This window comes from Podarcis cretensis, assembly GCF_951804945.1.
Source record: "Podarcis cretensis genome assembly, chromosome: 4".
NCBI lineage: Eukaryota > Metazoa > Chordata > Lepidosauria > Squamata > Lacertidae > Podarcis > Podarcis cretensis.
In genome coordinates, this window is record NC_137173.1 from 67,882,587 (window position 1) to 67,894,130 (window position 11,544).

General features: G+C 42.1%; 1 protein-coding gene and 1 long non-coding RNA gene across 5 annotated transcripts; one reads left to right on the top strand and one right to left on the bottom strand.

The window, feature by feature from the left end:
* Nucleotides 1-345: 345 nt before the first annotated feature.
* On the top strand, nucleotides 346-10,163 carry ASB11 (ankyrin repeat and SOCS box containing 11). 3 transcript variants are annotated; one of them, XM_079973006.1, is made up of 7 exons: nucleotides 364-727; nucleotides 4,269-4,348; nucleotides 5,373-5,480; nucleotides 6,112-6,262; nucleotides 7,298-7,432; nucleotides 8,803-8,994; nucleotides 9,636-10,163. In XM_079973006.1, the coding sequence occupies exons 1-7, from the start codon at nucleotides 550-552 to the stop codon at nucleotides 9,758-9,760; spliced, it is 969 nt and encodes a 322-aa protein (XP_079829132.1). In that variant the 5' UTR covers nucleotides 364-549; the 3' UTR covers nucleotides 9,761-10,163. The 3 variants fall into 3 exon arrangements, with proteins under 3 accessions (XP_079829134.1, XP_079829132.1, XP_079829133.1); XM_079973007.1 differs by lacking the exon at nucleotides 364-727 and adding an exon at nucleotides 2,219-2,462; XM_079973008.1 differs by lacking the exon at nucleotides 7,298-7,432 and having other exon boundaries at nucleotides 346-727.
* Nucleotides 8,973-11,322, bottom strand: LOC307214402. 2 transcript variants are annotated; one of them, XR_013838042.1, is made up of 3 exons: nucleotides 10,311-11,322; nucleotides 9,726-9,779; nucleotides 8,973-9,104 (listed from the first exon to the last, which is right to left on the bottom strand). It is a non-coding gene; the product is annotated as an uncharacterized lncRNA (long non-coding RNA). The 2 variants fall into 2 exon arrangements; XR_013838043.1 differs by having other exon boundaries at nucleotides 10,288-11,322.
* Nucleotides 11,323-11,544: the final 222 nt, after the last annotated feature.

Below are 11,544 nucleotides of genomic sequence, written 5' to 3' on the forward strand. Positions count from 1 at the left end.
AACCTTTCTTTTGGCCTGCCACACTGTGACAGATTACACAGGAAAATATTGTATTCCAATAGCTCCACCTAGTGTTGTCGAGACATTATTAACAGGTTCCTAAAACACTGCAACTTCGAAACATATGAATTAAAAGAAAATGTTCCATGCAAACGTCCATAAAAATTAGCTCAAACCTAAATAAACTACTATGTAAATTTAGGAATGCTGAATGCTGCATTTCCTTGTGAGATCACAGGGCTGATTGTTCCTCTTTTAACAAATATTAAAATGGAATATACAAATAGAATACAGTGGGATGAAATAAACATGGATGAAATAAACATGAATTTGTACAAATCTGAACAGGAAGAGAAAAAAGCATTAAGCTTTTTAAAATCCTAAGCATTGTTATTTAATATCAATAGCTTGCTTGGGACAAAAACAGGGTGTATTTTTGGTAACAGAGGAACATCAGCGGCCGGAGAGTTTAAAATAGATGTCATATGATACCAATAATAGTGAATGTAACTTAGGAGACCTGTGAAGTTATACAAAGGGCAAAACAAAATGGAAGGCAGTACGATACTCTATGCTTTCAATAACATTTATTTTGCAATCTTTGCTTTGTTTTGTTTCAAGCTCTTAATCAAAATCTCTTTGGCTTTACTGACCCATTTCTATATTGTGAAAGGGAACAGGAAAGAGGCTGCAAGGATAGCAGAAGAGATCTATGGAATAGCCCCAGGTAAAATTGTAGAGATAAATGTTTAAAAAACCTAACTGATCTAAAAAATAAATAAATCACTGAAATTGTCAAAAATTGGTACTCATGACTGCACTGTAATCAAGCCGGGTGGAAATATAAATATGTGTATAATTTTGTTAATACAAGCATAAGCTAGAAGGAATATGTCTAAGATGAAGAATTAAAGATTCGCAGGGAAAACCAATGTGCTTCAATATAAGGTAATATTTATTTTTGTTATAGGAAATAAGGTTTTCTTTTTATTGTTGTTATCATTTTAAAAGCCAGAATTCTGCAATGCTGCTATTTAAACTATTTCGGTATTTATTTAATGCAGTCTTATTGTGGGTCTGTTGCATCATTATGCATAAGGTAAAGGTAAAGGTACCCCTGCCCGTACGGGCCAGTCGTGTCCGACTCTAGGGTTGTGCGCCCATCTCACTTAAGAGGCCGAGGGCCAGCGCTGTCCGCAGACACTTCCGGGTCACGTGGCCAGCGTGACAAGCTGCATCTGGCGAGCCAGCGCAGCACACGGAAACGCTGTTTACCTTCCCGCTAGTAAGCGGTCCCTATTTATCTACTTGCACCCGAGGGTGATTTCGAACTGCTAGGTTGGCAGGCGCTGGGACTGAGCAACGGGAGCGCACGCTGCCGCGGGGATTCGAACCGCCGACCTGACGATCGGCAAGTCCTAGGCGCTGAGGTTTTACCCACAGCGCCACCTGCGTCCCTATCATTATGCATACAACAATGCAAAAGATTTAGAATATGCCTTTTCTGAAAGAAGACACTTGCTGGGAGAGTGAAATGTGTGCTTGAACAGCAGTTGCACGTGGCTTGGCTTGCTTTTATTGGAGGGATGAAACTGGATTGTTCCTGCTTTCTCTGCCAAGCAGGGCAGCAAGTTTACAACTTTACTATATGTGAATGAGTCACAAAATGTTAAGCTTGGGTCATTGGCCAGATGTGTTGACTTTATGTCCTTCTGGGTTCATCCCAGTCCTGGCTATTTATGAGTCATCCATGGCAATAAAACGATGGAGAATGCAGGGATAGGGGGTTTTAACATCATTTAAACTGACATTAGCAAAAATCTCCCATTATCGCCGGCTTATTTCCTAGGCATTCTTGTAGCCTTGCAAATACAAAGTTGTGCACGCTACAAATTTTAATCTGCAATATCAATAGCAATATATTTATTAGGTATAATTTATTTGTGTCTAGGCTACATAAGTATCAATGAGCTGTCCCGTCGGAGTCAGTAAATCTGTCAGAAGCAGTAATGGTTATGAATGATATTATTAATCTCTCTACATTTTATGGCCTGCAGTTCCCACTTACCTCTGCAATTCTATACGGTAGCATATGTTTATTTTCAAACACATCAGTTTCCCTCACTGAAGGCTTAAATTTTTTTTAAAAAAAACAATTTAGATGGTTAGCTTTGGGCACATGAAAAGGTGTTGGTTATCTACGCTCTTTTTCTCTGCCACGTTGCCTTTTGCCAGTCTGTCAAACTGAGTATCGTTTTTCAAAACACCACCTGACCACCAACTCTGACCTCTATTAGATTACTTACACACCGTTACCGCTAAGCTTTAAAGTAATGCTGTCCAGCGCTGCTGCATTTACCCTCAGAGCTTCATGAAAAATACCGTTTCTGGGATGCCTTCCGTACCTGGAGCCTTAAGAGGTGTACCTTATGGGAATTACATTTGTCATATGTTTCAAGGAGGTATGTTCTAGATTGCTTAGAAAACTACAGCTCTCTTTGTGCAAATACATTAGGCAGCTGCATGTAGAAAGCTTGTACTTAAAAGACGGACATGTACAGATATTTATAGCCTGGGCCTGTTCTTGTTTTCATGGTTATATTTAACCCTCACATTTCGCGCTATTTTGTATGTTAATGCATCTCTTGTTTGTAGCATCACAGGTAAGGCAATATTTGCTCCTTTGAGCTTCATGGCTTAAGAGTATAAAGAGAGCCCAAACCCCAGTTACGGAAAATGGAAGGTGATGTCAATTAATCACAAAACTGGCACAGTTCTGCTTAATGTAACTGGAGCCCCTGCTCCAACTGCTATATATCACAATAAAAATTACATGGATTTACTGTGTGCACCTATTTATTCAGAAGTAAGTCACACTGTGTGTGTGGGGACGCAGGTGGCGCTGTGGGTTAAAGCCTCAGCGCCTAGGACTTGCCGATCAAAAGGTCGGCAGTTCGAATCCCTGCGGCGGGGTGCGCTCCCGCTGCTCGGTCCCAGCGCCTGCCAACCTAGCAGTTCGAAAGCACCTCCGGGTGCAAGTAGATAAATAGGGACCGCTTACCAGCGGGAAGGTAAACGGCGTTTCCGTGTGCGGCTCTGGCTCGCCAGAGCAGCGATGTCACGCTGGCCACGTGACCCGGAAGTGTCTCCGGACAGCGCTGGCCCCTGGCCTCTTGAGTGAGATGGGCGCACAACCCCAGAGTCTGTCAAGACTGGCTCGTATGGGCAGGGGTACCTTTACCTTTACCTTTACCTTTAAGTCACACTGTGCTCAGTGGGATTTGACTCCTAGATATGCATGCAGGGCTGTCTTTAGCATATGCACCGCCGGGGTGCAAAGATCCACCCAGCGCCCCTTTTTTTAGGGGGGTGAACTCAAAGTTGCTGACCTTTTTTTGGGGGGGGGAATCACTCACCTGTAACAATGTCGCAGCAGAAAAAACTGCTTTTGTTTGACACTATGGAGTAACAGAGCAACAGAAGGTGGGTGGGGACTTCCGCTCCATTGCTTTTCACTGCCACCGATTGAGAGGTAAACATTTGGTGCCCCTTGCACCCCCAGGTAAAGACGGCCCTGTATGCATGCACAAAATCACAACAGAAGTATGGTTGTTCTCTCTCTCTCTCTCTCTCTCTCTCTCTCTCTCTCTCTCTCATTATTGACTCCAAATGGGCCGTGAAGGAACAGAAGTCTGGTCAGCAGTTTCTGATGGCTGAGTCTTGCAAAGTGTTTCAAATGGCTGTCTACTGGGATCTTGCAATAGGTTTTGCGAGACATGACAATTGGCAGATTGTCAGGTTGTGCAGAGTGCCTTGTGCAGCCCACATGGCTTGATTTCATTATGTTGTCAGGCAATCGACAGGCGAGTGGCCCCACCTACTTGTTAAATTTGGCTTGCGGGAGGTGGGGGAGATAACGGCCTAATGCTCGGTTCAGACCACTGTTCCCTGCCCCATGTTAAAGCAAAATCATTTGCATTGGGCCACTGATGGTGGCGAGTGGAGGAATACATATGTGTTTGATATCAGAGCATGGTCGACGTCTTCTTCTTCATCTTCATCATCATCATCATAATCTATATACTACCTATCCAAGGTTTCTGGGCAGAAAGTGATCCTGCATGTTATAGCAAAGGAGAGAACTTGAGGATGCCATTTTCCCTCAAGAAATTCCCAAATAACATACCTCTATAAAAAGGGGCATAATTGTATTTACACCTCTGTAAATCTCTGTTCTATAGACTTATCCTTCAGTGATCTTATTTTAGGCTCATGGGCAGACAGATCTCCCCTTCACGAAGCTGCCTTTCAAGGGCGCCTCCTCTCGTTGAAAACCTTGATAGCACAGGTAAGAAACCCTAATATACTTCCCTGATTTTACAATGCAATCCTACATGTCTACTGAGCAGCAATGAGACTTGCCCTCAGGTTAAGTGTGTATAGGATTGCACCCCAAACATTCTATTCACAACAATGCATACAGACTACACAAATAAATTCAGTGTTGAGTGTGCAAATTCAAAATTGAACTGAGCAGAGCTTGCAAAGATTGCATGAAAGGGAATAAACTTAGGGCCAATTCACACAATTACTGCAGGTTGCCCAGGGTGTTTTCACCAAGATTTAGAAACAAAAATCCACCTCCTTTTCCAGATCTGTTTATTGTAGTGGTGAAAGTGTCAATTTTTTGGAACAACACAAGAGAGGGATAAATTCTAGACTGCAGCCTGAGGTATTGGCTTAGCAGAAGTCCAAAACCATGAATTCTTTAGAAACAGCCACATACATAGTTCTTTTTTTTCTCCCAATGCAGTTTTTCTTCACAAACTTTGCTCATGCTCACACCAGTTCAGCATCCGTAAGGAGACAATGGGTGATTTATTAATCAATTTCTTACCAGATTCTCTACTTACCTGTCTTCACACTGATTCCCCACAAAATTCTGTTTCCAGGGGAACTGGGCACATCAATTAGTTCATATTGTGGAGAAGGCTCTATTGCTGAGTAATGTTGCTATGTTAAGTGTTTTTAAAAATTATTTTTAAAATTGCATTTTTATTTCACCTTTCCTTGAAGTAATGCAGAGTGGTATCCATGTTCCCTCTATTTTATTCTCACAAGAGCCCTGTGAAGTAGGTAAGACAGTGTAGCAGTCTGATATTTTATACCTCTTGCATCCAATCTCTCTTCAGTTAGAGAAACTGGATTGCTTAAACTATGCTTGTTCTGGGAGAACTCTTGCAGATTTCATTTTGCCGAACCACAAATCTAACCACTGGAAAAGGGTGTTTTATTTCAAGCCAATATTAAATCTATACATTATTATTTTTTTGGAACTGCTTATTATCCATACCTTTTGTTCTCAACTGTAGGGGTTCAACGTGAACATTGTTACAATAGACCATGTTACTGCTCTTCACGAGGCTTGCTTGGGTGGCCATGTTGCTTGTGCAAAAGTGTTACTGGAACATGGTGCTCGGGTGAGTACTACCATGACTTCCTGCAGGGGTTAAACTAGGCTTTATTTCACCAGGGTCAAAGACCCAGTTTGGCACACCCTCCACGCGCATTTGTGTATGCACACAGAGGCTGGGAGCTTCAGTGCTTGCCCCTCTGGAGGCTTACCCAGAGCAAAAAACCTGGCTAGCCCCCCGTAGCTACGCCTTTGCTTTCCTGTACAGTGGTACATCGGGTTACAGATGCTTCAAGTTACAGATGCTTCAGGTTACACACTCCGCTAACCCAGAAATAGTACCTCGGGTTAAGAACTTTGCTTCAGGATGAGAACAGAAATCGCACGGCGGCGGCAGGAGGCCCCATTAGCTAAAGTGGTACCTCAGGTTAAGAACAGTTTCAGGTTAAGAACGGACCTCCAGAACGAATTAAGTTCTTAACCTGAGGTACCACTGTATGAGAGATGCTGCTTCAAAATGGGATCTAACAGGGTAACTGTGTGCATTTTGTATTATTGGGAATGTCCAAGAAGATAATCAAAATGGAAGAGTTAAAAGTAGGCACAAATACCATAAAAAGAAATCACTAACAGGAAGTGTTTGGCTCTCTAACGGCATCCACCCACTCCCTCAGTCTTGTCTTTGTTCTGTGTTGCAGGTGAATGCAGTCACTTTAGATGGGATCACACCTCTGTTTAATGCTTGCTGTTGTGGCAGTGCCCCTAGCGTCGATATGCTGCTTGAATTTGGTGCCCGGCCGCAACTGGAGAATCATTTTGCTTCCCCAATTCATGAAGCTGTCAAGAGAGGTAACAGTAGTGGTTTTGGACAATTTTAACTAGATACAAGAATGTCAGATTCTCTACAGAGCTTGTCGGTCCCAAATGAGATTCCAATGGTGGGTCCAGCCCATTCCCCCTGCCCTCCCAGCCCATTCCCCCTGCCCTCCCAGTTCCGGGCCACTGTTGATGAGCGGAGCAGGTAGAAAGCCATGAACAGTTATCAGAGGCATTAAGCTTCATTGGTGATGCAGGGAGACTCAGGATCCCTGGAAGCTGCCTCACCAACCTCAGTCTTCAACCAGCCCAGGAGAGGATCCTGCCTGTCAGCTTCCTCATCTTCCACCTAAGTCACAGTGTTAACCATTGTAGAACTCAGCAAGGAAGAGGATGGGGACAAAACCTTTCTAAATAAGTAAATAGAAACAAGGTGCGTGTGGAATTTGGGCAGGAAATTGGTGGGCAAACATCAGTGATTGTGTGACAAAGAAATACAACACATAAACAAAGGGAAGGGAAGCAGCTGGAGGAGATTTTAAGTAGCAAAATGGCTGTGGGGGAAGGGTTAAGCAGTCCATCCCACATCCTTCCTCAGAGGCAGGATTCAGGTCACTGGGGTTTAGGAATGTCTAGTTATAGAGCATTTAGAGGGTTTCTAGGGATGCGGGTGGCGCTGTGAGTTAAACCACAGAGCCTAGGACTTGGCAATCAGAAGGTCGGCGGTTCGAATCCCCGTGACGGGGTGAGCTCCCGTTGCTCGGTCCCTGCTCCTGCCAACCTAGCAGTTCGAAAGCACATCAAAGTGCAAGTAGATAAATAGTTACTGCTCTGGCAGGAAGGTAAACGCCGTTTCCGTGCGCTGCTCTGGTTTGCCAGAAGCGGCTTAGTCATGCTGGCCACATGACCCGGAAGCTGTACGCCGGCTCCCTTGGCCAGTAAAGCGAGATGAGTGCCACAACCCAAGAGTCGTCCACAACTAGACCTAATGGTCAGGGGTCCCTTTACCTTTAGGCCACTTGCTGCCCCATAGTTCAACAAGGTTTTCTCCTCTCTGTGTTTACATAGGCCACAGAGAGTGTATGGAAATTCTTTTAGCCAATGGTGTTGATGTGGACCAAGAAAACCCACAGCATGGAACAGCACTGTATGTGGCCTGCGTGAATCAAAGGACAGACTGTGTCAAGAAACTTTTAGAACTAGGTACTCTGGCGTGTGTTGGGTTTTCTTGGATGGCATTGGTGGGCTGCTGCATTCCTAAACATCCCAACACTATTTCAGGAACACACTCCATCGTAAGATGGAGCAAGGCTTTCAGAGCAGCTGTCCCTGTTCTGTGGAACAGCACCTCTGTTGAGATACGGCAGCTGTCCGCTACTTGTAATTTCCAGAAACCATTGAAGACATTTTTGCTTCAGCAAGCTTTTCCAGCTGGGTGTAAAGGTGTTTATTTTGTATTGTTTTTAAACCCATCTTATTTATCCCCCCCCCATTAAAACAAACTGTTTTAGTTGTTTTTACTGTATCTTTGTAAATAGTGTTGAAACTCAAATAAATAAATAAAAATACTCCAGATGGCTGACAGGGAGATATATATGCAAGTCTGGAACATTCTGTGCAGACCTTGGCCTGCTATCACCTCCAGTTCCTAAGCTTCCATTTCCTAGAAGCGGGCAGAACATGTAGCCCGGCCAAGTCTCTAATACAGATGCTGAGGGAAGTTTGTTGTTGTGCTGTATCTCCGGGCCTAGGGAGACTGCAAGAAATCAACTGCCCTGGTGCCTGGGAGGGACAGGTGTCAGTGGGATGCTCCCTCATCTCCCTAAATAATATTACCGTAATTTTTGCACCATAACACTCACTTTTTTCCTCCTAGAAAGTAAGTGTTATGGAGGGAATGCCTACGGGTGGCATGCCTATGGATTTTCCTCCTCTAAAAACTACGTGCGTGTTATGGTCGGGTGCGTGTTATAGAGCGAAAAATGCGGTAATTACTCCAAGCCTTGAGAATTGTCCTTGCCTGAAGGAAAAGGAGGACTGGTGTCAGTATACCTCACTTTTGGAGGCTGGAGCTAGTCTTGGTTCCAGGGGCTAAGATATTATTGTTGTTGTTGTTGTTGTGATGATGATGATGTCATTTTTGCAAGTAATTTTCCCTAACAGAATGCATTTTGGTATGTTATTTCCATTAATAAATGCATTTCTATGCACATTTTACCCTAGTAAATGCATTTTGTGCACATTACTTGTCTGGAGCACAGCAAAATTCAAAAAAGTCTGAATTTCAAAGGATAGTTGTGTTTCACATATTGTTTCAGAAAGTGAGTTAAGTAAGTTTGCCTTTAAATGCAGACTCCATCCCTACTTCTCTTATCTGTTCCTCAGTTCACTGCGGGGGGGGGGGAGGGAACAAACCTAGCTGCTGACATAGAAATAGTTTTTAGAGAAGAAATTTATTCCAGCATTAAGAAAAAGTATTAAAGGAGGAAATAAAAATTCGCATTGCTGTCTTCTTGTCTTCTTTCCATGTAATGCTAACTAGTTTGTTTTCATTTCCATACATTCTCTCTAAGGAGCTAGTGTCAACCTGGGTAAGGGACTGGACACACCACTTCATGCAGCCGCTAGAAAATCCAGTGCAGCAATTGTCAACTTGTTAACAGACTACGGGGCCAGCTTGAAATGTAGAAATTCTGAATTAAAATGTGCTCTTGATCTTGCTGCACCTAATAGCTCTGTTGAACGGGCACTGTTGCTTCGGGAAGGTAATGGCCAAGACATTTATCACCGTCATGCTTCTTGCAAATTGTCAGGTCTTATTGTTGTCCACCGAGGTTCTTAGGGATTAATTGGTTACAGGGATGTCCTTGAATGACTTTAAAAGAATTTGAGCCAATTAGATCATGGCTATAAAATGAAATATATGGAGATGGGGAAAGGAAGTGATCTGCTTTGCCTGTGCATAAAAATCTGGGAAATCCTATGCCTGTAATATTTCAGAACTTTGGGGGCTTTCATTAAATTGTAAAGCAAAAATGGAAATGGGAAGCCACCAGACAAGAGTAGCATTTATCTCTATATACAGAGTAGTGAAAATTTTATTAAATTACTTTGGTTTAACTAAAGCCCAGGTTATGTATTATTGTGCTTCAAAAATTATTTAGTGAGATAAACATACTGTATATTGTAATCTAGCTTCCCAATTATTCCAATGGAAGCTAAAATCTAAATTTGAATTGATGATGCTTTTTCTATCTAGCTTTTTACCTGGATTACCTGCCTACCCTTGATTCACAGTCTCCTTATAGACTAGATTTCTGCGCACTGATATATGCTGTACTTATCTCTGAGTTGACATTATTGAATTCATACTACATGTACTGTTCTTTTTTCTCTCTTCCTCCAGGCCCTCCTAGGCTGGCCCAACTGTGCCGATTGTGTATCCGAAAATGCTTGGGCCGATCATGCCTTTATTTAGTCCACAAACTACACTTACCTGAACGACTTGAAGATTTTCTTTTGTTCCGATAACCTTACAGTTCTTTGTAGGCTAACAGAACCAATGAAAAAGATTGTTTACTCTTAATATAATAAAAACTAGGGTGAAAATTAACAAAGACACATGGGGTTTAAAACCATAATATAGGAAGCTTGAAAAGAGCATCTGTGCATTATTTTCTGTGCAAAGCTTGTTCTGGAGGTTGAAAGTTTGCTTTTCAAATGTTTAGCCAAAATGAAGCAGTTTCTATGTAATCACAGCAAAATGGGCTCTAGGGTTCTTCTCATACCTTCCTCATGGTTTATTGTACCTCTTTGTATTAGTACTACTTTGTACTACATCCACAGCACATCCATATTCTTACATTTTAACTGGTGTAGATGTTCAGTAAGTCCATTAAAGGTTTTTCATTTTAATTAAACACACCTAAACTTACCTGCAAGTTACTTTGTCCTTTGTTCTTTGATAAGCAGAGTATATAATTCAATTGCCATATCCTTTTTTAAGGCCACTAAAATTCAGAACAGGATTAGCTAACACCTAGAAGATGAAAATACACCTGGTATAACAACAAGCTCATACTTTCTCATCTGCTTTAAAAGAGGAGGAAGAGGATCCATTAATGCTGGCGTTATCACAGGCACATACACTATGAAGGCACATACAGTATTAACAAATGGATTCATGGGAAATGGTTGATTGCTTAGTCTCTGAAAAGATAAATGACACTGAATCAGTAACATCTAGTCCATTATAGAAAACAGTTATCTTTCTGCCTGTGAAAATTACCTGTAATTTTTGCCATTAAAAGCTAACTCTACTTAAATGTACACAGGAGGGCTCTCTGAGACCAGGTGAACGTTTTGAATCTTGGTGGATCTATTTCAGAAACGGTTTTGCTAGGTTTGACATACTCCAAAAAGTAGAAACCAGGACCCCTAAGTTGAGGTTTTTTTAGACAAACCCCTAAGTTTGAGGGTTGTGTGTGTGCCGTTTTTTATTTTTACAAAAACACAAATAAAAATGTGATTTTTCAATTAACTTGCTTAAGAACCAGGACAAAGCGTCACCTTTCGGCGATTCCCCCTGGATGTCAATTCCGTCTTTGAAATCCCAGACATATGGCAGCCCTAGTTTTGCTCTCTTTTCCACAAAACCAGTTCATTTTGTCAGATATTAAACTTTTTGCCAATTCACGTTCACTATTTCCTGTGATATCTGAGTGCCAAACAATCTCACTATTATTTAGGCAGAGTGCACAATAATGCAGGTTTACTGCTGCATTGCTCAGAGCCAGATATGTGACAAGGTGACTTGTCTGAGACATAAGAAAATGCCCATCTAGTCTAGCATCCTATTCTCAAAGTGGATAAACAGATGCCTGGGGAAAATATACAAGCGTCCTGTAGCAGTAGGTTCCATAACGTAACTAAATTTTAATTGTGCTTAACGTTTCAGCATTCCAGTTCATTGGAGGTCCACAAGTTCTAGCATGGGTGGGGGGGTGGGCTTTTCTCTGTCCACTTTCTCCACGCCATCCATAATTTTATAATATCTGTTACGTCACTTCTTACTCGTCCTTTCTCCAAACAACAAAGTCGCAAATGCTGCAACCTTTCTTCACGGAGCAGTTGATATAATAAGTAAAACAGTGACTATCAATGACTTCACTGTCCAAGCGATCTCTTCTCTGTCATAATAATAATAATAATAATAATAATTTATTATTTATACCCCACCCATCTGGCTGGGTTTCCACATCCACTCTGGGCAGCTTCCAACCGAATATTAAAAACAATACAGCATCAGATATTAA